Below are 23,556 nucleotides of genomic sequence, written 5' to 3'. Positions count from 1 at the left end.
TTTAAGTTGTCTTTGGAAAGTTAGATGGTTGCCTATTTACATGTACCATCTTCACAGCTAAGTATATTCAGTTAAATTTTATTTCTGCGCTTCAGACACTAAGCTTGGGTGGCCCTATTGGCGTGGAGATTGGCATTACTGCCTTGCCATACTGTGACACAGGGTTCAGTTCTGGACCTCGGGTGCTGTCTGCATGGGGTGTACAGTACATGTTTGCTCCCCTGAGAGCCTGAAATGGATGAAATGGTAACAATGGATGGATGGAGCAGCTGAGCTTTCCCATACTTCCATACTGAATCATCATATCAGCTGATAATTAGAACCTCACAGATAACCATTTGACAACATTGAGAATTTCACATATTTGTTGCCCGTGGAATTATACCCCTGAAGATGCAAGAAATATTCAAATACATCATGAGTTTATGTGAATATCAGTGGTTTTACTTCACTTTGCACCTTTATTCTGAGATGATGTGTAAAAGACTACTCAGAGCTAAAAAAACACTACTTTTACAGTTTTCCCACAAATAGCAACAAAGGAGCAAAGAATATCTCCTGTTAAAGTCCTCTTTAAAGAGAATGGAATTCATAGGCATCATTCATTGATCACCTACTGCCACTCCAATGCTACAATGTTATTTTCCTTATGCTTAATTCTGATATGACTTTATCCAAATGTGGAAGTAATACAAAACTACAGGATTGTGGAACACTTTAGTTAAATTAACTGCTATACTGTATACTAGCAATGAAATATGTGTGTCTGTTGTACATAAATAATAAAATTACTTTATACTACCTTAAAACTGCCAAAAAGATAGTACTGTATATGGTACTAGCTAAAATGATCAGATGCGGTCACTGTACATCTAAAGGTGGACTTACTGTTCTCTAAAGGAGCTGGGAGAGAGAATACAATGGGCTGATTTCATCGACTTCAGATGTGTGGAATGAAATTCCTTCCGGAGCCACGAGCTACAGTATGATGTAGCTTCCCAGATGACTGATGGGAGACGCGCCCAGCCACTTCACACCACTATCCCTGAGGAATCCAAGATACAGAGGTGTCTGGTGTCACTGACACGTTGGTGACAAGACCATAATGTGGACAAATTGAACTGGCCCAAGAATTGCAGCTCTGCCACGTCTTTAGAGGTCATTTAGCAACTCCCTTCTTACATCTTCCAATACAGTAGTCAACATATAGTATAGTTTAAAAGATCATTTGAATTATTAATCAAAAGACTAGGGGCAATGTTTAAGAAACATACAAACTTACCCCCTGTAAGTAAGTTACCTATAGTGAATTTAGTGAATGTTAGATAGTGTTGAAGTGATTACAGTTGAACAACAATGAGAAAGTTCGCTTTAAATTCACAAATTCAACCTGCCTGCAGGCATCAACTGTCATCCCTGTGTGATGAGGAAACCTGATAATTTTGTAAGCATGTGGGTATTTAGACAATAAATTCCCAGACATAACACTGGAACTTGAGAGCCTGAATGAAACAGGAGGGTACACACATCACATTGAATTCACGGTACCGTTACAAACATATTTTTCATAACGATGAATGGATGAATTGTAAAAAACGAACTGAATTTGTGACATGAAACGTATATCTGAATTTAAGACTTAAGTTTCAGCTGATGGATTTGGACTCCCTTGACTGAACAGACTGAACTGAACTTCTGTTATGTGTGCATTGAATGTATACTGTATGTGTATCTACTCAGTTAACAAAGTAATCAATTTCCTTTACTTTCTCTTAAATTTCTAAAACGTCACCAAAAATGCATTTGATTCCTTGAATGTACAGTAATTAACTACTGAGTTGTCCCTTTATAACTCAGCTTTAACTCCAGAATGTTCCCAGTTTGGATGAACCCATAACCATCTGAAAAAAAAATATATTTTGCATGTCTTTATCTTTGTTTTTTTCCTACATGATTCTGAAATTCCTATCACCCTTAATGGTATTTTAAGCATTTGAGCTACAACAGAAACAAAGCCTTTTAAAGAAATTCCTGCTATGGGTCTAAAAAAGGGAAATTGACTTGTGTCTTTTCATGAGTAGTGTAGCATCTTCTTCTTTATGAACATATTGGGTGTTAATTAAAGGGCACACACAGGCTATGCAGTGTGATATGCAGGTACAGTAAATAAAACAGTGCCATAAACTGATTCACAGTCATGTGGGTGTCTGTTTTTCTCCATGTGGTTGATATGATGTAATGTCTAACCCGGAGTTTAACACTTCAACACCAATGAAAAAAACAACACCCATGACACTAGAGAAGGTGACAATATATAGAAAATACCCTTTGATACAGAGTGATAATATATAGGTTATACATACAAGAGACAAATATACTACAATGGATTATTTATGCTGTAAAATTAAGAATTTTTTTAATTAAATCTATTAAACATTTCAATCAAATATGATCTGTGATACACAGTGTTTTGTGGTTATCACATCTTGCAAGACTGTTGTGATATGCTGCATGAAATTTTGTGTACTCTGTCATCTGTTGAATTAGTAATGGAGTGTCTCTGCTTGTAACAGTGTTTTAATTGGGAATTACATGTATAAATGGGTGTTTTGCTGCAGCCACAAAATTGTCAGTGTGCATTTCATTCAAAGTCTCCACATCCAGTGACTATCTAAGAGATAGAGAAATTAAAAACCCATCTTTCCTAATGCTTTCTGAAGAAAAAAGAATCAGCAAACTTCTCATGCTCTCTTAATCATAGAGCATAACTTTTACCTGCAACTAAATTACTGTTACCACTGTTACAACTGAGATATTTGGAAAAAAACAAATTGTCTGTTTATCAACCTGTACAATTAACAGGGAGCTGGCTGCTGAGTAAAGCTGTCTTTTATAAATACTATTTAATTCCATTCACATTTGAGCTGAATTCTCGGGGAAATGCACGTGTCTTAAATGTCTTTTTTAATCTAAAGCATTGCTACTGACACTAAAGAGATGACAACAGACATAGGAGAGCTGCTTGTTATCTGGAACCAACACTAAGAGGAGTCACAGCCCACAGCATGTCACTCAATCACTGGAGAAGATTGCAAGTCCTCTTCTCTTCGATATTGAGGTGAGGTGAGTATTGTTCTAGAATGCCCTTTATTTAATATCAGAGATTTATGATTTGCTCTCAATGGAAGATGTCATTCTGTTATGACAAACAAATGCTGCAAAGCAGCTACAGACAGGCTCTTCTGCCTATTCCACACATTAACACTGATTTTGTTTTATTATTAAAGCTTGATTATGAAGCAAACACATAGGAAAAACAGTTATGCAGATATGCATAATAGTATAACCTTTCTTATCCAAATGTAATTATAAAGATTTTCAATAGAAACTTTAATAGTTCAAATATCTGAATATTACCTTATTCCTTTATTAATCAGTTCTGCTGTCATATTATTTTCACCTTTGATAAAAAGTGATTGTTTTTATTAATAAATCAGGTGCTAATTCCTACTGAAGAAAACAGATGACTGGTTTCATCTCATCAATAATAATCACCACCCTGCCCAAAACAAGAAATCTGTATCCTTTATGCACATTAGAAGTAGGGAAAGTTCCAATAATTATTAAAAAGTTCCCAAAAAACGTACAAAGGCTACGAAATGTAATTGTAACATCCATCCATTTTCTAACTACTTTATCCAATCTAGGGTCACTCCGGACGAGATGCTAGTCCATCACAGGGGAAATACAAACACAGACGCACAGATCATTATTGGAACTAGCAACTTAAATTGGTTATTGCCAAGCTTTAAAATGGCATCTTTGGAGACCATTTAGTGGATCCTCAGAAACACTTCACCACGAGATCAGCAAATATGTTTGAAATGCTCAGAAATAGTTTTTCCTGTCATGAATGGAAATTTGTTAGTTAAGCAAATGGAGCTGACACTACAATCTATTTGTATACACAACATTTTGGAATATTTTATTTTTAATATCAGCATTACAGCATTCTAATGGGCTTTACTGTGATTTGTGTGGAAGTCAGTTTAAAATGGAAGGTCCCTAGTGAACAGGATTGCAGAACATGAGGTCCCAGTGCCAAAACAGACTTGTGAACTCTTGTGATCAGATGGAGACGATGACAATATAGCACAGTAGACTATTATAACCTCTTACTCACAATTACATTACCAAACACTATAGACCGGTATCACTACTGAATTACAGATACAGTATGAAGCAGTGTTTTTGGATTCATCATTACTGCATTGGGAGTACAATGCAGAACATTAAAGATTTTTGTATTAATGAATAATAACTGCAACCCAGAATATTTTACCATATCCTTGGAGTACTTAAAACTCTAGAGTTCCACGATTAGGTGTACATAAATCATGTAATTCATCTAATTTCATATGAAAGGTTGTGGTGCTATGACGTTTTGGATCCTGTCTGTATTCATGGTTATATTGTCTAAAAAGAGAATGTCTAAAATTGCACAGAGTAAAATTCATATAGACATTTCTGAAGAGATATTAGAATTAAGTTATATGAATTCCAGAAGAACTGGTTACTTATTTCCTGGTTTAAGCAGTGTATGTTTTGATAAGACAGTCAGTATCTAATAATGAAGTGCAAAGACAGTGCTGACAGCTCAGGTTTGCAAACCCAGTGGCTATGGGTCCTTCTTCCTATCCGTAATTAAGTGTGAGATTCTGCTTTTATCCTTCAATGTCCTTTTGACCTGCAGGTCTGATTATGGTCTGAAAGCCTTGCTGCACTGAAAGAGACCAGACTGAAGCCCTTTCCTAAAAACTAGACACTGCTAGACTTTCCAGTGGGTTAAACACTGTGAAAGCAGCTTCGCAATTAACTCCTTCTGTTATACCATGTTTCAATGTATAATTTGGTTTCCCTTAATATGTTCTGTCAACACAGTTCTGTTTTGAACTTTCTAAAAATCAAAGTTGGTTAGTTTTGACTAAATTTTAAAAACTCAACTGTTTTTGTCGGCAAGAAAATTGTAAAATACCACCAGCAAGTGTAGTTGTTTTTTTATTTCAAGTCTTTCTTGTATTTGGATAAGAGGACAGATGTAGTCATATCCTTCAACATGAATTTAATTAAAACTTTCATCCTTAAATTGGAAATCAAGCGCCTAAAGCTTGGTTTCCAGTAAAACCTCTGTGAACATCATAGACATCATAACCACATTTCACATTTTGGTCTTGCAATCTGCAATAGGCAGTTGGTTTGATTTTTTACTTCACAATCTTGAAATTTACTTTTTGATTCATTTTGCAGTGTAAGGTAGGGATAGTGCAAGATTGGCAAGGTAGGGGTTCCTTGCCATTCAAAGGGCTAAAATGATACAAGCCCAAAAATCACAAATAATCATAATCAGAGTAGAGGAGGAATACAGCAGCATGAGAAAGCCAAATAATTCTGGATAAGCCATATGAGCCAGAGGGTGAGGGAGGGGACTGGGTGCTGTGCAGAATAATTGCTGAGGATTGGGTGCAAAGTGTGTTGGCAGCAGGAGAGAGAGGGGAGGGGTCAACACTGAGATTGCTGGCAGAGGAGGAGGGGAGGGGGTGGCAGCGGAGTGAAGAGGCAAAGAGATGGAGAAGTCCAAAGGGAGGAAGAAAAGAGAGGGAAGAAGGAAAGGCCAGACATAGAGCAAATAAAGTTCAGATGCTGGACGTGCATTCAGGAGGAGGAGGCTGTGAGATATGGGAGGAGGTATTAGTATCAGTGAAAGGAAATGTGAGGGACATTTGAGCAGTGTCATTATAAAAATGACAGGAAAAGCAGTGGGAGGAGATGAGAGGACTCTAGGATCAGGCATGGAGGAGAACAGAATGGGAACCTGGACAGAACCTTGGGGTACACCAGTGGAGAGAGAATATAGAGTACACAGCAAGTCTTACCTGATATGTGTGATTATAAAGGTAAGAGCAGAAACAGATGTGAGTCTGCATTCTGAACCAGTGAAATAGCTATTAATATTCAGTAGATTAGTATTAGAATTCCAATTTAATTCAAGTAGGAGGATGTTAGTGCAAAAGATAAAACTTCAAAAGTCTCTTAGCAGTAAATCATAACAATGAAAAAGCTGTATTTATTTAATGTAATATGAGGTTAACAGAGCAGCTAACCTTAGAACATGCAGTACTATGGCAGAATTCTCAATTAGTCCCATTTCACTGTTAATACACTGACATGAGGGCCAGTCCTCTGTAGTGTCTGATGGGTCTTGCCAACACAGGATTTTATTCTCACTTATTCCTACATGTACATCTTACTGCCTTTCAAAAAGCTTACTGCACATGCATACATCATGATAACTGCATATAAGACTGTAAAATATTGAGGAATAAAATATAGCATAAAAGGTAAAAGAAAGCAGAACTACAGCAACATCATCCAGGGAAAAATTAGGTCTTTAGTGTCACAGAAGCATGTGACTCCTCAGCCAGACATGTTTGCAAAGATAGAACTGGCAGGGTTCGGCCAGGTTAGTAAAATTTTTACCTGACTATGTTAATGACCATTGGACTACCATGGAAATAGAGCCTTTCCGAGAATCTTTGCCTGCTTTTCAATTAAACATAACAGGATGTGTGACCAATTTAGCATTCAGATGAAAGAAATGCATTCAAATGTGAACCTGAAACATTTCAGTCCTCTCAACATGAAGGCCACATTGGCTGAACTGATCCAGATCTCACTGCTTGACAAATTCTACAGAATGGAAAAATAAAAAAAATAAAAAACAGTAGTTGGAACAAGCTGAAGTTCCAAAGAAAATCAACACTGTAAGTTATGTAAATCATTTACAATTTAACCAATGTGGAGGTTCCACAGTGAGTAGCTAATGTGTTAAAAACCATACTTGCACTCTGTTTCCCTAACATTTATCACTGTGGTACTAGAGCATATTAGAATGTACCTGATGCCAAGTGACTTTTGGCTGTCCCCAAAATCGAGGAGAGAGTATGCTTTTTTCTAGTTCCTCAGGAAATCCATTTCCTACAGTGAGAGGGTCCTGCCCATCCATGAAGCGTACCATCCCCAGCAGGACAAAGACATCCAGCAAATGATGAGTAATTAACTTCAAGATATCAAATTTACCACACAGCATGGAACCAGAGTTGGGCTAATTGACATTTTGCAGCCTTTTGCAACAGGGAGCAATCATGTGAATTTAATTCTTGCAGTGCAACATTGTCTGCAAACACAGCTTTCTTGTTAATTCATCCCAAACCGAAACTTTGCCATGAAAGTTCGTATTCAGAGAACTGTTGAGCGGTAGTAATTTGAGGACCATGACTTAAATCTGTACTGTAGGAAAGGATAAAGTTTTATCAAACAACATTTTACTACCTTTTGTAAAAGGTGTCAGAGTTAGTTTATTCTGCATTACATAATCCTTTTAAAGACACATAAACCGTTTATTTAAAAGACGTAAAATCTAAAAAAAAACATTTTGAGTTTGACATTCATTTTCTTGACTACATTTCAATTAATACCTTAGTAAGGAGACACAGCTGATGGTAATATTCTATTAAAACTGAAATTAATTAAAGCATCCCTTGTCTCTTTTGAGGCCATCAGTACCAGCTGGATGTGATGAATGTGGCCAGTTGTAAATTCTTGTGATCGGAAATGCCCTGCCCCAAATCAGCCTGGGTCATTGCTTTCAATCATGCGCCATGGCATTATGCAGTACCAGCACCTTAATGATGAACCCACACCTTTGCCCACGTCAGCAGCAGTAAAATGGAAGACACTGACTATTCCATTGATGTCATGCTGAAGTCATAGTGATCACTTTCAACAGTGAGACGGCAAAATGTAACACATGCACTTTGAAATTCTGACAAAAAAAACCAACTAATTCCAGAGCTGGATAATCATATGTATAATGATGCAAACTTTATATCTCTAATATTGAGGGTAATACAAAGTCAATGCATACTGTAGGCACGGTGATCCATCATGCAAAATTAAACAAAACTAGGCAACAATTTGGAAAAAGGAATGTTTAAATATTTAACTGGAATATTTGTTTAATCAGCTCTGTTCAGTTACAAAAAATCCAAGTTTAGACCACAGAGTCTCTCTTAGATTGGGAAAATGCAACCCCTTCCTCGTTCTATAAAAAGCCTCTCTTGACCAAGGCTCCTTCTCTGCCTGATGTTCTGCATTCCTCCAGCCCATGGGCAGCAGTCACCTTCACATAAAGGATGCAGTGACCCACACCGAGACAAAAAATGAGCAGTGCGACTCCCTCCCTCATCAACATGCTAATTACCAGCACAGCACTAAATCATCTGGACGCAGATGCTCAATGAGCCGTGCCTTGTGAAAGAAGAAATTGTGAACAGCGTGGTGAAAGGAAATATAGAAAGCTACTGAAAATACCAGCGAGTAGCAAACAGAGTCCCAGAGTACAGAACAAGCTGCAGAGTCACAATGGTAAAAGCTGATAGCCTGGCTTCATTTAAGTAACAGCTGGATGAAATTCTCTGATCCATGAGCTACTAGCAACTGAAAAGATCAGATGAGTCAAATAGCCTTCTTTCATTTATTACCCTTTGTATAAATGTATTCTTCTGAGTACCCATGCAAAAACCACACTTGCTCAAATTCTTCAGAACGCTGTGAAAGTGCCTCCAAGCTCTTTCTAGAAGAAAACTGAAAGTTTCAAACAGCCTGCCCTATAAAAGTACACCAAGGGAATCTATGTATGTTTCAGTATTTTCTTACTGAGTAGGTTTTTCGAGCTGTACAAAAAGACTGCAAAAGTAGAACTGTAGATTGTGTTTGTGTGAATATTATAAAGGTAGACCAGGTGGAAACATTCACAGAAATTATATTAAGGATATTTACTACATCATTTAGTGTTAGACTTGGTTAATAACTATAACAACCAGTAGGAATAATACTTTTAAAGGGACCATGCAAATTCTCATTCCAGCTTGTGAAGAAAGAGTCGTGTTTTTTTCGTGTCTGAAACTAGCAAACTCACTCAAGAGGCCTCTGCTCATATCACGCCCAGGGCTCAGACTTGGATCAAACAAGTTCACTGAGTACAGTATTGAATAAAAGGTTAAAAGTGCTTTTCATACAGCACTGGGGGGGATAGGTATACATGGAGAAGACAGTGTTAGACACGTAAATAACACAGCCCTGGTTCCTTCTCCAACGCAGGGAAGTGATGAGCACTTCTTAGTTATATGTCATGAGGCCTCCAGGGTATTACACAATAAAAAGTGGTAGCCAAGTTCAAAAGTCCTCAGAAACTTTAAGTGAAGATACAGTTCTGTATCCATGGCTACGAACCCACTATCAGGAAAACATTCAGTGGAATGCTAGAAGAAGCCTTCAGCACAGTGTGTAAGCCGATCAAAAACTCTGCTGTAGGGAAATGTGCTTCTTCAGGGAACTGTAGAGAGTTTAAATAAACACTCCAAAATGTTCAGCACCACATGGAAGTCTTTGACAACTTGGGTAGGTAAAGAGAAAATGCAATGATGATAAGAAGCAGTGACTGAGGAACACATTTTCAATTCCATGGATATGTCTTTAACTGAAAATGAAATAAAATGCACTATCTTTCAGAAATCTGGGCATGTTATCTATTAGAAGATTAACAAGACACTGGAAATGCTCATGTCTATTTGGAAATTAATAGCAGTATCACACCTACACACTGTATGTTTCTCAGCCACAAGATGGGTCTTGCTCCTAGTTTCCAGCACAAATACATTTTAAAAGCAAACCTTATAAAATATACCTTCATGAAACATAATAAGTATGTCCTGGAATTTACTTAACTCCCCAATACTCTGACATTAATAACCTTATTTAATATTGGTATTTGAAAACACCAAAAGGTAGAAATATTTTATTTGATGACTATTAATTAATTCAGTATGCAGTAATGACTCTGTTGTTTGGATATGTATATATATATGTATATATATATGAAGGATGGACAGGTATATAAATGTTTTGATCAACAAGTGTGCATTAGGGACATCAGAATTTCACCTTCACTATTCTTGTAGAGACATTACAATCCCTCTTAATGAGGAACTAAAGAAAAAGTGTAACAGTGACTGAAGAGGTTTACAATGTACTTGGAATTACTAAAACATATTTTAGGAAAGCTTATTTAAAGGCTTAGAAATGGTAATTTCCTAGAAATTTATTTAAATTTAAACTCAAAGAGAATAGAATATGAGCAGCATGCCTAAACACAGAAAATACATTTTCATTTAATCTGTAGGTCAGACATATTCAAAGCTTGTTCTATTTAAAACAATTTTTATTCCAATAATTTTTAATTTATTTCTAAAAACTGGGAACTCATTTCTAAAAACTCAAAACTATGCATCACATTTAGTTTAGAAATTACTTTACTTACAATATGAAGCTCACAACAGAATGGAACCTCTATATAAATTATTTCATAAATAGCAGCTTCATATGGCACAGAAATGCCAATGACATTAAACGACTAACATAATCACAGCTGATGCAATGACAAACACACTTTAATTAACCCCTAAAGTCAGCTTCCTCACAAAATAATGATGCATGCCAGACAGGAGCTCAGTGTATAAATGCCTTAGAGCTTGGGATCTTCTATATATGAACAACTGGCACAAAGTCATACAGGCTCGTGATTCAAAAAGGGCAAAGCAACAGGGCAAACAATTTTTCTTCAATTTAAAAATTGACTGAAAACACACACAACTAAAGAAAATACAAATGTTATATAGGAAAAGAGGCCAGATCAAATTAATCCTTGACCCATTGGCTTTTTACAAATTGAAAACCTGCTATTTGATACCAACATTCCATTGGTCAGAGATAAGAAGCTCCTACCAACAATAATGTTGGATTCGTCATTTTAAAGTTTCAAGTGTCACACAACAACATCTACTGTACATCTACAGTTCTTTCAGCCTGAAAGTCTTTCATTTTTGTTTAAAGTTGTTCATTACCAAGTCAATTACTTTGCCAATAATACAATTTTCCTTGGAAGATCTCCATTTCTGCAGCCTTATAAATCAGATAAAAAAGTAAGTTAGGGCTGTGATTTTTGAAGCGTGGTCAATAGCTTTGAGGCATGAAGTATCTTAATAAGTTTTCCATTTGATATTGATTTTTATTTATGCATTCAGCAGGATGATCAGGGAGATAATCTGGTTATATCCTCTGCACAGGTTATTCAGACACCTTGAGTTATTCGGTTTTGAGATGGAAAAAGGGAAAGTGACAGGAGGAGAAGTAAATAATTTCACCATGCTCATCAGAATTATTCATTTCATTTACTTCAGCGAGAAAAAAGTACAGAGGCATGCAGTTTCCCAGTGACCCAGAGGAATCTCATTTTATACAACTGAACATCTGACCAAATCAGTTCAGTAACCCACCAGTTTCTAGAGTCAGAGTCAATGTAATAAAAAGGAAGAGATTTCATTAAAAAAAATATAGAATATCAAAAGAAAAGTCATGTGTACTGTTCTGTGTTACATTCAACACTTTGCTCAAATTTATGAGGATTTATTATGGGTAGTAGAGATATCCCAGAGAATCTGTATAATAAGAATGGTTATGAACTTTTAAAAAGAATATTCCTGTGTTTCTAAAATAATTAAATTGTTTTTTTACTCTCTTGTGGTTTGGGATACTGTACATGTGCTGTATTTGGATCATTTGTGGTTACCATGGTGATTCACATGACTCCTTATAAGGGACCCAACTGACCTGGGTCATTTAAGTCTTGGAGAATAGTTCGATGGAAGTGTATGTAATAAAAATGTAATCGCTGTGGATGGCAATGGAATTTCCAAAAAGAGCAAAAAGCTGTTTTGACAGATGTATTAAATGCATTCCAATTTTTAATGTGTAATATTCTAACATTTTTGGAATCTTCTCATATCATATCACATTTAGGGCCTGTATGGACAATACAAAACGTGGACAACATAATTAACAACACATCAAATATTTAGATAGTTGATTCTAGAATCTTATTCAGCATGGTAGGCCACAAAGGATGGCCTTATTATTGCAAACACTCTGTGGAGAACATACATCTCATTTCATGCCGTGAAAGTAGTTGACCCCCTGCAATTAATTCACACACATACAGTACTTTCTACTTCCAGGGGCTCTTCAGATTCTCTCTGACAGCTATAGAAGCTCCAAAAGGAGGTGAGTGGACTGAATTCTGAAGAGAAACAGGCAAGAGGCAAGAAGAAAAAACATGCCATTTCGAAGAGGAAACTTTGAAAAGTGTGAAACATTGTCACAGGCTTTTCCATGCAGGACGAAGCAAAAGCTACAGTCTTGGGTGATTTGAGTCTTGGCTGGGAGAGGTTGGAGAACTTTTGTTCATAGTAATAATAACTGTGTTATTGTTATTTTTATATGGACCCTCCACTCAAAGCACTTCACAGGGAATAGGGACTCCATTCCAGATGGGTAGCCGCGCCTGCAAGTAATCAGTAAGCCAGTTCATATGACCTTTTATCATGCAGTCAGATGGGCATTATTTGGAGGTTAAAGGCTTAACCATGACTGGTTAAAGGCCTATTGGAAATCTGGCCAGGACAAGACTCCTTTTCGAAAAACACCCTGGGATTTTTAATAATCACAGAGAGTCAAGACCTCAGTTTTACATTTTACCCACTGATCTGTGTCATTTTTACAGTATAGTGTCCCCGTCACTACACAGGGGCATTAGGACCCATGCAACCCATAGGGTGAGCACCCCCTGCTGGTTGCACTAATACTTCCAGCTGCAGCCTTAGCTTTCCCAGGAGGTCTCCCGTCCAGGTACTGACCAGGCTCACACCTGCTGAGCTTCAGTGGGTTACCAGTTGTGAGATGCAGGGCGAAATAGCTTTTGAATTGTAAACCATGACATTTAAAACTGTGTGCAGTGAGTGCCATGTAGAAACCAAAAGGTCTTTCCTGAAGCCTTACATTTCTTTGATAAAATGTTTACATTATTGATTCACTAAAAGAAACTGGAAAGATAATATAGATGGGAAGCAAAGTAAATCTGGAACAAATTGTGGAGCTATAACTAGTGCAGAAAACTACAAGAAAACTACCATCTTCAACAAATTATCATAGCTGATTAAAAGAGTATTAAAATGTTGGAACTAACCATCATTGTTTTAGGGATGATTTATTAGAGGTACCATCAGGCCCTAGGGATTTATTAATCTTTAATTAGTATTTATTAATCTTGAATTAATATTGAAATTTAATAAATGTTGTTAAGTTATGCCCTTTTCTAATTTTATGAACATGAATAAGAGAACCAAATCCAGAGTTTTCCAAGTGCAAGAAAGCACAGTATATCTCCTCCGAGATTAAATATTGTAAGTATATTTAATTTCTTGTATTTTGCACATGTATGTACAGATTTGTAGCTTGAGTATGTGTAACATACTTTTAAACAAATCTACAAAAATGCATAACCTGGTTGTGCAGTTATATTTAATTGCATGACTAAAGGTAATATTTAACAAATAAAGTACAGCATTCACAGCCACACACCGCACAAAGTCTAGTTTGTGATGCAAACTGGGATAGCTTGTGCAGTGTGAGGAATGCTGGTTCAGGGTAGCCCTTCTTTTACAGTAAGAATAGGCTGGATGCCAGGTGACGTGACCATGTAACCAGCTCTTTTTTGAGAGGCCATGTGTACAACTTGAGAATATAACTACAACAATCTCTTTATACTACGCTGGTGTCTGTGGTATAATAAGCATTGACTTTTAAAACCGTGCCTTAAGACTCAAATCCCATGTTTATTTCTTTATCGTCTAATCTTATTTTTCCAAAGCATTGCTTGTTCTTTTCTGACTTTTCCATTAATGACAAAAGCAGAATTTGTTAAATCAGAAAGAACAATTTTATTTTTTATGTAATTTGCTATTTACGATGTAGAAGCCAGCCCACCCAATGGGCATTTTTAGCACAAGTTATTTTGTTCTAGTACTCTCCCAGATATTAGGTTTTGCTGGATGGCTTGAATCTAGGGTCTGAAATATCAATTCAAGTGGTCAAACAAAGGCAAAATGTTAAAATGACAGAACACTATTACCGCTAATATATTACAGAATATATTGTACCGCTGCTACCAGTAGTATTACGGATATTAATTAAAAAAATGAACAAAGAATTGTAATTCTTATATTTACAAACTCACAAGAATATGGAAGTTTAGCAGATGTCAGCAGCATAGTTGCCCTACACACAGACTTTGTGAATTCTAACAGCTGAGCTGAGGTGTCTAACGTACGTACTCACCATGTCTTCAATAAGCATAGGGAATGCAAACTACAGTAAAAATACTAAATATGAAGCATTGTGAAGTTTCTGAAATGCTTGTTTTATGTGTATTCGAGTGAATATTTGCTTTTCAATGTTTATATTTTTATTGCACTGAAATTTAAAGTTCTTAAGAGTTTCAGCACAACTTCCTGACTCATATCTCTTGCATCAAGAAACGTGCAGAATAAGGTCATCTGCATGCGATTATTCTAATGAATAAGTAAAAAGCAGTTATAAGCAATGCAGTGATAATGATTACAAACCACCTGATCTGTCTGTGATCAGACCATGAAACGGAGCAGCCAGCTCTACAGACTGGCACAGCATGCACCAAAACTTTAGTGACAATTTAGGAACACCAAATATGTATTCATATTACAGTACCAGTTGCCATGCAGCAAAATGCATAAAAATAATAAGGCAATTCAACCAGGTGTTTCACATATCCAAGGTGTTGATATATTCTAAATTAATTTGCTAAAGCCAGGTGATCAGTTGTTGTACCTTTAGCCTCCTAAATGCTGATTGCACAACTTTTGAGTCAACAGCTAACCTACATTCATGTCCAGCTGTAACTAACAGGACATTTTATTTGATTTTCAACAGGTTATTTATTGTTTTCAAATCAAAGTATCATGATGGAAACAAAGTCAGAACTTCAGAATCAAGAAACTAAATAATGTACATTAAATATTTGCCTTTGTTTGTATTTTACAATTATATTAGTCACAATATGAGCAGCATTGTGCATTATATATTCCAAATCAATAACTGTTAATTAGTATTAGTATTAAATTAATACTGAACGTGATCTATTGTTATTCACGGAAAAAATGTTCAAAAAAGAAACAAAAACGTTTAGACAGCATTGAAGAATTTAAACATAATCGATATTTTTTGTTGATTAATAGAGATAACTTTATATACGTTATCTATTATATTGCCTTGAAATGGGTTGGCGTCAAGTATCTTTCACTTTTGTTGGTATTTTCTTCAAGTAGCGGTAGTTTCTAACTACAGCAATCACCGTAATTAAGGATTACACATCCTTCGTATCACGATTGATTGCTGTTTTCACAGGTTATTAAAATAGAGTAATGGGTATTATCTATCAGCAAGGTAGTAGTCCTTCAGAGATTCTGAAAACGACAAGCCCACTTTTCCTTTTAACTCGGACATTTAATTGGAATCGCACAGGTCTCGGTGACGACATTCACGAGCAATATAAAAGCCGAGGACCGGCATAGGAGAGCGAAGAGAAACTTGCCGAAGCTCACGGTAATAAAACTCCGGTAAATCTGATAAAAGGAAAAAGAAATAAAAGAAAAAAAAACAAACTGAATTTCAAGAATGATGACAAAAGTCAGCATTTACTGCGCTGTACTGGTGCTGCTTCTAAACCAGATTGGAGCTAAACCGGTGTCCCACCTGCAGGTAAGACTTTTAGAGTTTGTGGATTTAAGAGTACTTTGCTGACACTGATTCCAAGCGTATAGACTGTATTGATTCCTTTCAGTTAGATCAAGCTACTATTTAAAACCTTGCTCAAATTAGAAATAAAACATCCTTGTTATAGCATCAACAATGTGAAATAAAGCGTCTTTATTTAATTTCTTTTCCATATGAAAATCTCGTGGTGTTACCTTTAGAATTTAAACACCAACCTACTGTACAGCATTGCAAATGTGTCTGTAGGACCTTACATTCAGAAATTCGTTGTTCTGGATTCGTGTGAAGGTTGAGAAGGAACTTTTCTGTTATTCCCTCTTGTGAAAGGCAATTAATTCCTGTATAATAACGAGCAAGGCCAATGGCTTGGGCATTCGTAAGGCGAGCACCTGCTCTTCTGCGTGTCAGGGCTCCTTAACAGTTTGTGTTGTTGGGGTTTTTTTTCAGACCCTTACGCAGCTCTTGGAAGAGGAACGGAATCCACCTTATCCCGCCTCAGAAGAGGCTGAGGGAGAAGGAGACCTGACAGCAGAAAATGGTGCCTACAACACGGCATCAGAATTGCCGTGGAACCAAAACTCAAGGGATCTCGAGCAGTCTGCGAACGAGGACCTGATGCTGCGCCTCTTCAGCGATATTCTGACATCCTCCAAGAGATCGTGGAGGAGGATGAAGAAAGGGAGCCTGAGGAGCTGCTTCGGAGTCCGGCTGGAAAGGATCGGCTCCACAAGCGGACTGGGGTGCTAACCAGGCCGGTAAGCTAAAAATAACAACAGCTATTTTCAAATGGAATGCCCATTTACTATTTGTTCGTTGATAAATTTTAAATCGGACCGAGTGCAGAAAACGCATATTACAGCGACATACAGTATGTTTTCTACGATGTAGTCTCCATGAGACACAGCGCGCAGGATTTAAGGCGCAAAGCGAAAACGTGAAAGTCTGCTCAAGTGAGAAAGCTACAGCATACCGTATCAAGCCAAGTGTTGATTAGATTAACAAGGTGTCATTTTATTTCAAAACCAGGAGGCTAGGCTGTTGTGTGCAAGAACAATCTTAACTCGTGCGTTCGTTCGTGCGCAAAGTTAGACTTGCAAGCCTGGTTGTGCGTGATGAGAATAGAAGTTCACAGAGCGGCTCAGTGCTGTCCTGCTCTCGCACTCACGGATGGGTATGTTTTCTTTCTTTCCAGGTTTTGCCGAGCCCAAGGAGTAAACTCGGGAAAGTCACCTTACACAATGGACGTTCTTCTACTCATTCCAGAAAGAATGACCTGAAAGTTTACAGCAGTATTTATTATGAAAGTATTTAATAAAGATGTAATGTGTTTGTTTTCAATTGAATTGTTCTAGTTTAGAGATGTATATATTTTAAATGAAGCTATTAGGCTATGAAGTCTATTAATATTGTTTTAACTATTTATTCTTCTTGTACAAAATACCTTGAAATATCTATGGAATTGCATAAAAACAAAATAAATATTTTGCTTAGTAAGTAAATGGTGAATTCTGTTTGTCATTTCGAAACGTGCATTTTCTGCATTTGGCTCAACGAATTGTTTACCTTCTAAAAACGAAGTGAATGTCTTCACCAAGTAAATAGATTCACCGATGAAACTTCAAACTTATGTTTTCCTTAAAGACACTACCAGGGAAATGGCTCCATGCTGTGGAAGGTTTCTGTTATTCATTTTCACAAGGTTCTCTTTTTAAATGAATGAAAAATAACACGGAAAAGATACTAGTACTAATTTCAAGTTTGGAAACCATTGGGGACACTGTGTGACAGCAGTATTTTATTGGTACTTCTGTTATGTCAGTGTGCGTCATATTGGACTGAAATTGAAATCGAAGCTCTTGTGCTACAGTGACATCTTTACACCTTGGAGCGACAGTACCTGCCATGTTCGTAGCATTACAACAGCTATATAGTGGGACGTTTACATCATTTATAGAGCTAAAAACACAACAGCTATTTTCAAACACAATCACTCTCTGAATGGCAGTCCCCTATGTGACTGCTTTCCGTGCCATTTATTTTGTGCAAAAGCGCTTAGTTCTTCAAGAAGGTTGGCGCTTTTTAATAAAGCCTTTGGAGAAATGAACTTTAAAAGTGCTGTTGTCATTTGAGCATATGTATGTTTCAAGACATGATTAATGTCTTATCGCAAATACAGTGAAGAAAACAGTGGTCCATCAACAGTGGTCAAATTGTAAAGCCATACACCTATTACACGACGGGATGAGGAAGTTTGTAAAGGCAAATACACATGTATTTTTAAATCTATTTATTTACATAAAGAGCCCACTTTTCTGATATGGTCTATTCTGTTTGGAATCAACTGATATTTACGCACACACACAGAGTAAAGGTTGACTTGAAGCCTTCAAGTTCAATTGAAGAGAAGGAGTCTGTTACTGATTTTCATCTTACAGTATACCACACTAAAGAAAGAGCACATAGGCCACAACAACGACTCGACAGGAGATGTGTAGCCTACAGCGCCAGCGGTCTCAGAGCATTCAAAACCAGTTACCTGATGACAGAACATCGTGTATTATTCTCCAACATATTCATATCACTTAACACGCACTGGTCCGCTGCAAATCTATTATTTTACAGTAATTAAGAAAGTAATACTACTTTACAGCCATACCTTATACACGATCGACAGTTTCAGTCGGTTTCACTGAATATTAATATTAATAATAATAATAATAATAATAATAATAATAATAATAATAGCTTACACTCATATAGCGCTTTTCTGGACACTCCACTCAAAGCGCTTTACAGGTAATGGGGACTCCCCTCCACCACCACCAATGTGCAGCATCCACCACCAAATGAATAACAAATGCATTTGACGGCTCGTTACATGCAAATAACTTTAAAACGTGTTTCCTGTATCCCAGCGTGACAAGAGGGGCTTATAAAAGAAACACTTCAGTTTCTTTCAAGAAACCACATAACTACAGTACAGTACTATCCAAAACTCTATGTGAAGTCGAGATATTCAGAATACAGCTGTATTACAGTTTCTACTAAAATAGTTTGGAGTTTGGAGGCGCAGTTTGTTCAACGTGTACTCTTGAACCATACATTTTAAAACCATTTCAAGTAGGAATCGTGAAAATGCGTTATCGACGCATAAATAAAAACATTTACAAAAATGGTCAGCTGCGCCTTTTACCTGTGACAACAGAAATTACGCGCGGACCGGATGGTCTTCAATGTGCTCTTTGGAGTAGTTCAGCTCTAAGACTCCACCAAATATTATCTTAAAAGGCAGTCACGCCTTAGCTGAAACTAGAGCACTTATCAAGTTGGACGTGATGGAATGTCAAGTTGATTTCTGTCATAACAAGCGGTTTATCACAGATGCCGACAGCGCGGTCCGGGTATATATTAAAGGCGCACCTTCCGAATAACCACGTTGTAGACGCATTTCATACGCAGCGTTCAAGAAGTCTCACGAATTCCGAATCTGAAAAGGAATGGCAAAGTTAGACGTTTACTGTTCCTTTTTAATTTTGTTGATAATATACAATGCAGCAAGGGCAAGCACTTTGTTCAATAGGTACAGCACCCAAGATCTCGACACTCTGAAGGTAAGAGCTCCATGCCAAAAGTAAACTCGAATCTTAAATGTTTCCTACTTCTCAGCTGTTAGAAACCAGCTGATAATACTGTAGTGGGGAGAACTGTCTTAATTTTTTTTCTTGTACTTTTTCAATACAGGACATAATTGAGCGACTAGAAGAGAAACTGACCCCCAGTGAAGAAAATGAACTCTACCCCGGATCAGAAGAACTAAGTATGGATTCAGGCGAAGACGCTCTTGTTTCTCCGGGGATTCTTCGACAGCAAGAGGAAAATCTGTTGCTGAATCCTAACAGATTAATCCAAGAAAATTCGCCAAGATCCCGACTCCGAGATTTGGCTGGTTTGGCGAGGACCACTAAGTCTTTCGGTGGTTGTTTTGGAAATAGAGTTGACAGAATTGGTTCCTGGAGTGGATTAGGATGCAACAGCTCCAAATTTGGTACATATTCCTTACATTCAGTTTCTCTTAAGAAATCTAGTCACGAAGAGGTGCTGTTTGTACGATCAGACATATCTTAAATCACTAATAGTAACACATTTCAATATTACAATGTGTTGGGTAACGCAAAATGCACAGTCCGACACTCCAGTGCTTTAACAATCTGTGCGTAAAACCGCCCATCTTCACTGAAGGTCTAATACATTTTGTATCCTTTTAATAAGAAGAAAGTACCGTTCTTATTAAAACGTCTCTACTGTATGTACTGAAGTTGCATTGCAATATAATCTGAAGCAACCTGTAAAATATTTGAACACGTGTCTGCAGAATGCTTATGTTACTCAGCTAAAAACATAGAGTTTATATGAATGATTCTGGGTCTTAATTGTAAGCATATTTCGTTAGTTTTTACTGTATAGTTAGAAACACAACATCATTTGTAACAACCACTGCTTGTAAACCTATGGTGTCTTCATAACAAAGTCACCAAAGAAACACAGCATTATCAGTAAATATGGTTCCAACGTATAACTACAACTGACATCTGACAGACTCTTTAACTACACATTTTTAGAGTGGGGGATATTCGGTTTTGTAATTACACATTGTATGAGAATATTCGACAGTACATAGGATTTGTGCTATTATTCTATAGTAATCAATATAAGCAGTAGGTCATTTCACTAGACTGTAATTTTACCTATTCAACTTCCTAAAAAAGCGTATTTTTTCCCCCGCCAGGTACCAAGAAGAGAATATTCGGCAACTGAGCTTCACGCCCTGTACAGACTCGGCACAGAGGATCAACTCGATAGTCACCAGATGTCAAACTCCACTTGGAATTGAAAAAAAGAAAAAAATAATTGAAGAAAACGCCCACAAACATTTTATACAGCTAGACAACCAAGCAGAAGAAGGCCTGTTGGAGATTTTTGTAGCCTCAGAAATCTGTAATTTCGTACTCTATCTCAGAGTGATTTCGAGGCTTAAATTATTTTTTGTTGGTAACGGAATAATTGGGGTACTCAATATAGTCAGGACTCCTTCAAATGGATCTGGGGTCGCGAATCAGAAATCAGGACACAGAAGAAAGCCAACCAGTAGATTGAGTAGCTGCACTTGTAGTTTACAATTAGTGACAGCGAGAAGTAATCTGGCCAAAACCGACAAAAGAAAATTATTTAATAGAAACAAGAGTATTGAAATACAGTTTAAGAAAGAATGTTACACCAAATCAGTTTTCTAAGAGTATCGTAAACACATGGCAATATATTTAGAATAGAGTTTTAACTCACATTCTATAATTTCCTGCTTCTTAATTCTGTTATATGCATATGTTGTTATTTGAATGTTTAGAACAAACGATGTTTTGGAAAATTATTTATAATAAAGAACGTTTAATTTACGTCTTGCTTGCATTGTGTAGTTCGTGACTAGATTAAAAATGCTTTGAGAGTGATCTGTTAGAGTTATTAGACTGGACAGTACCAATAATAAAAATGAGCCTTGGTGACCAGTTTTTGTGAGACACGTTCTGTATTTGATGAAGAACACTAAAAGATTCAGAAATATAATAGGGGACACTACCAAAACCAAAGTAAAGAAGTTATAGAATAGTTATTTTAAATAATGGTCATAGTTAAATAAGAATACAAACTTTGGGTAATTTCTGTTTTGAATTCATTGTTATATCTACCGTTACTTGAGCTCCTTGGTTTAATGCCTAGACATAATCCAAAGGTGAACATACAGTATAGAGTTTATACAGTATATGAACTTTACATAGTCAAAATCGCTATTTTCACAACGTAAATTAGATGAAAAAACTACATACATCTTGAATCAAAAGATTATGATCAAATTCCGTTAGAGTGATGTCATAAAAGGATAAACAAATCACCAAACGTCATGGATATCACATGTAACCGAAACCATTTGAACTTTTCTCTCCAAAGACAGCGTAAAGTTGTCTTAATGGTGCTTTTTGTATTTTATATGGCGTTTTGCACAAAATCCAAATCGCATCTTATGTAGATTAATTTACACAAAGTCTTTGCCCCCCCTTTTGGTTGCTAAGGAAATATAATATTAGCAGTTATATAATATTTCAATTTTAAACTATTCACTACATGGGCTTCAAACTCAATCTTGTGTTTTTTGGTTTTTACCTTCTCAGTTACAGAGTGGGTGTAATCATTTTAATTAAGTGTGTAATTGTAATACTCTGACCAGACTATAAGTGACTTATAGAGTAACTGTATCTCTAATGAAGTTTCCCGTGTATTCAACTGTAAAAGACCTTCAGAGAAATGCTGTGTTACATTTTGGTTAGGGATAGGTTAATTTTTTATTGACTATCCGGTTTGGAACAGTTTGGAACAAAAACCAAAAGACACAAGACTCGGTTTGAGACACCTGGCTCACAGGTTTGAGATCCCTGCTTTAGGGTGTATAGATCGCCTTTTATCACTCTGCTGCAGTGACTACTGAATCCTGTACCCAGTCACTTGAAAATGTACACAGATGCACCCATGTAGAATATAAATAAACAAATAAAAAGATCGCATTGGAAATGCTTAGAACTACTGTATATAAATACAGTTTTTAAATAACGGGTTAAAGAATGTGTTCGAGTCGTATAGAACAGACCTAAATATACTCCGGTTAACCGAGTCGGTTTGGGTTTTCACTCCTTTAATCAGCATACCCTTCAAGCACATTTACAAATGCGATTATACTTTCCACTGACGCATGAATTGTGAAACAGCCAATTAACGCGACACGGTGGCTCGCTGCTTCTTGATGGCTCTTAGTTTCTGGTTTCGATTTCCGACTGGGGCGCGTTCTGTCTGGAGTTTGGAGGTTATCGGTTTCACTAATATACTATTTCATCTTAAAAGCTCAGAGTTTATCGACACCATTCTCGAGATTCCATGAATGCACTGGTTTGTTGTTATGCCTTCACAAAGTATGGCGGGCAATGTGCGGCAGGAAAAGTACCCCAGACGCGAAGCACTACGATTACTGCGGTTGTTCCGATACACTGAAATAAATAAATTCAATTTCGTGGTTGAATTAATAGCATAAGAGCTATGCATCTATTAAAAACCTACCGATCTTTGTACAGGTTTAACAACAATAAATGTGGAATTTCATCTACTCGACTATGCTTGGATCATGAGCCTCCAACCCTAGCCTTGGAGAGCCTCAATCCTGTTTATAATTTATAGATCACCCTGAATGACTTGTTTTTGTTTGTCAAGATTAGACACATTGTAATGTTACTGATAAATGAAGCAAATCATTTGTTCAGCTACGGGATCTTGTTTAATAAATACTTGTTAACTGTTTCTTTAATTATCACAATTGTTCTAGGTCTTTAGAAATGTATGATTTAAGGTCCACCTATAAAACCAGGGCTGAAGACCCCACACCTAGATTACCTGATCCTGCTGTATTCAATTAATTAAAATGATTTACAGTATAATCAAAGCTTTCACTTCGATGCTATGTTGCATTTGACAAAATCATCCTAGAAGTTAGTAGTGGAAGAGTTAATCTTTTTGGTGTTTTGTATCTTCTAGGGTAGAGACACAAAATGTAAATTCAGTTAACTTGAGAAGACAATGTATAACAAGTTAGTTTCTTTAAGGTATAGGGCAAAGGACAACGTTGGTATGTGTTGGTAT

The 23,556-nt window shown here is 36.7% G+C and overlaps 3 protein-coding genes across 3 annotated transcripts in view; 2 read left to right on the top strand and 1 right to left on the bottom strand.

Annotated features, from left to right (window-relative positions):
• Positions 1-632: 632 nt before the first annotated feature.
• The window catches only part of clcn6 (chloride channel 6), a 52,263-nt gene continuing 29,339 nt past the window's right edge, over positions 633-23,556 (bottom strand). Inside the window, exon 24 of the mRNA XM_015337044.2 lies at positions 633-1,045. The gene's annotated coding sequence lies outside the window, so the exon portion shown is untranslated. The remainder of the gene's footprint in view (positions 1,046-23,556) is intronic.
• On the top strand, positions 15,612-17,321 carry nppal (natriuretic peptide A-like). Its single transcript, XM_006641967.3, has 3 exons — positions 15,612-15,807; positions 16,270-16,577; positions 17,015-17,321. The coding sequence occupies exons 1-2, from the start codon at positions 15,724-15,726 to the stop codon at positions 16,567-16,569; spliced, it is 384 nt and encodes a 127-aa protein (XP_006642030.1). The 5' UTR covers positions 15,612-15,723; the 3' UTR covers positions 16,570-16,577; positions 17,015-17,321.
• Positions 19,236-21,272, top strand: LOC102687191 (ventricular natriuretic peptide). Its single transcript, XM_006641968.3, has 3 exons — positions 19,236-19,433; positions 19,564-19,867; positions 20,609-21,272. Exons 1-3 carry the CDS (start codon positions 19,320-19,322, stop codon positions 20,635-20,637), a joined length of 447 nt encoding a protein of 148 aa, XP_006642031.1. The 5' UTR covers positions 19,236-19,319; the 3' UTR covers positions 20,638-21,272.

The sequence above is a fragment of the Lepisosteus oculatus genome, chromosome 25 (genome assembly GCF_040954835.1).
Source record: "Lepisosteus oculatus isolate fLepOcu1 chromosome 25, fLepOcu1.hap2, whole genome shotgun sequence".
NCBI lineage: Eukaryota > Metazoa > Chordata > Actinopteri > Semionotiformes > Lepisosteidae > Lepisosteus > Lepisosteus oculatus.
This window is presented reverse-complemented; position numbering and strand designations above follow the sequence as displayed.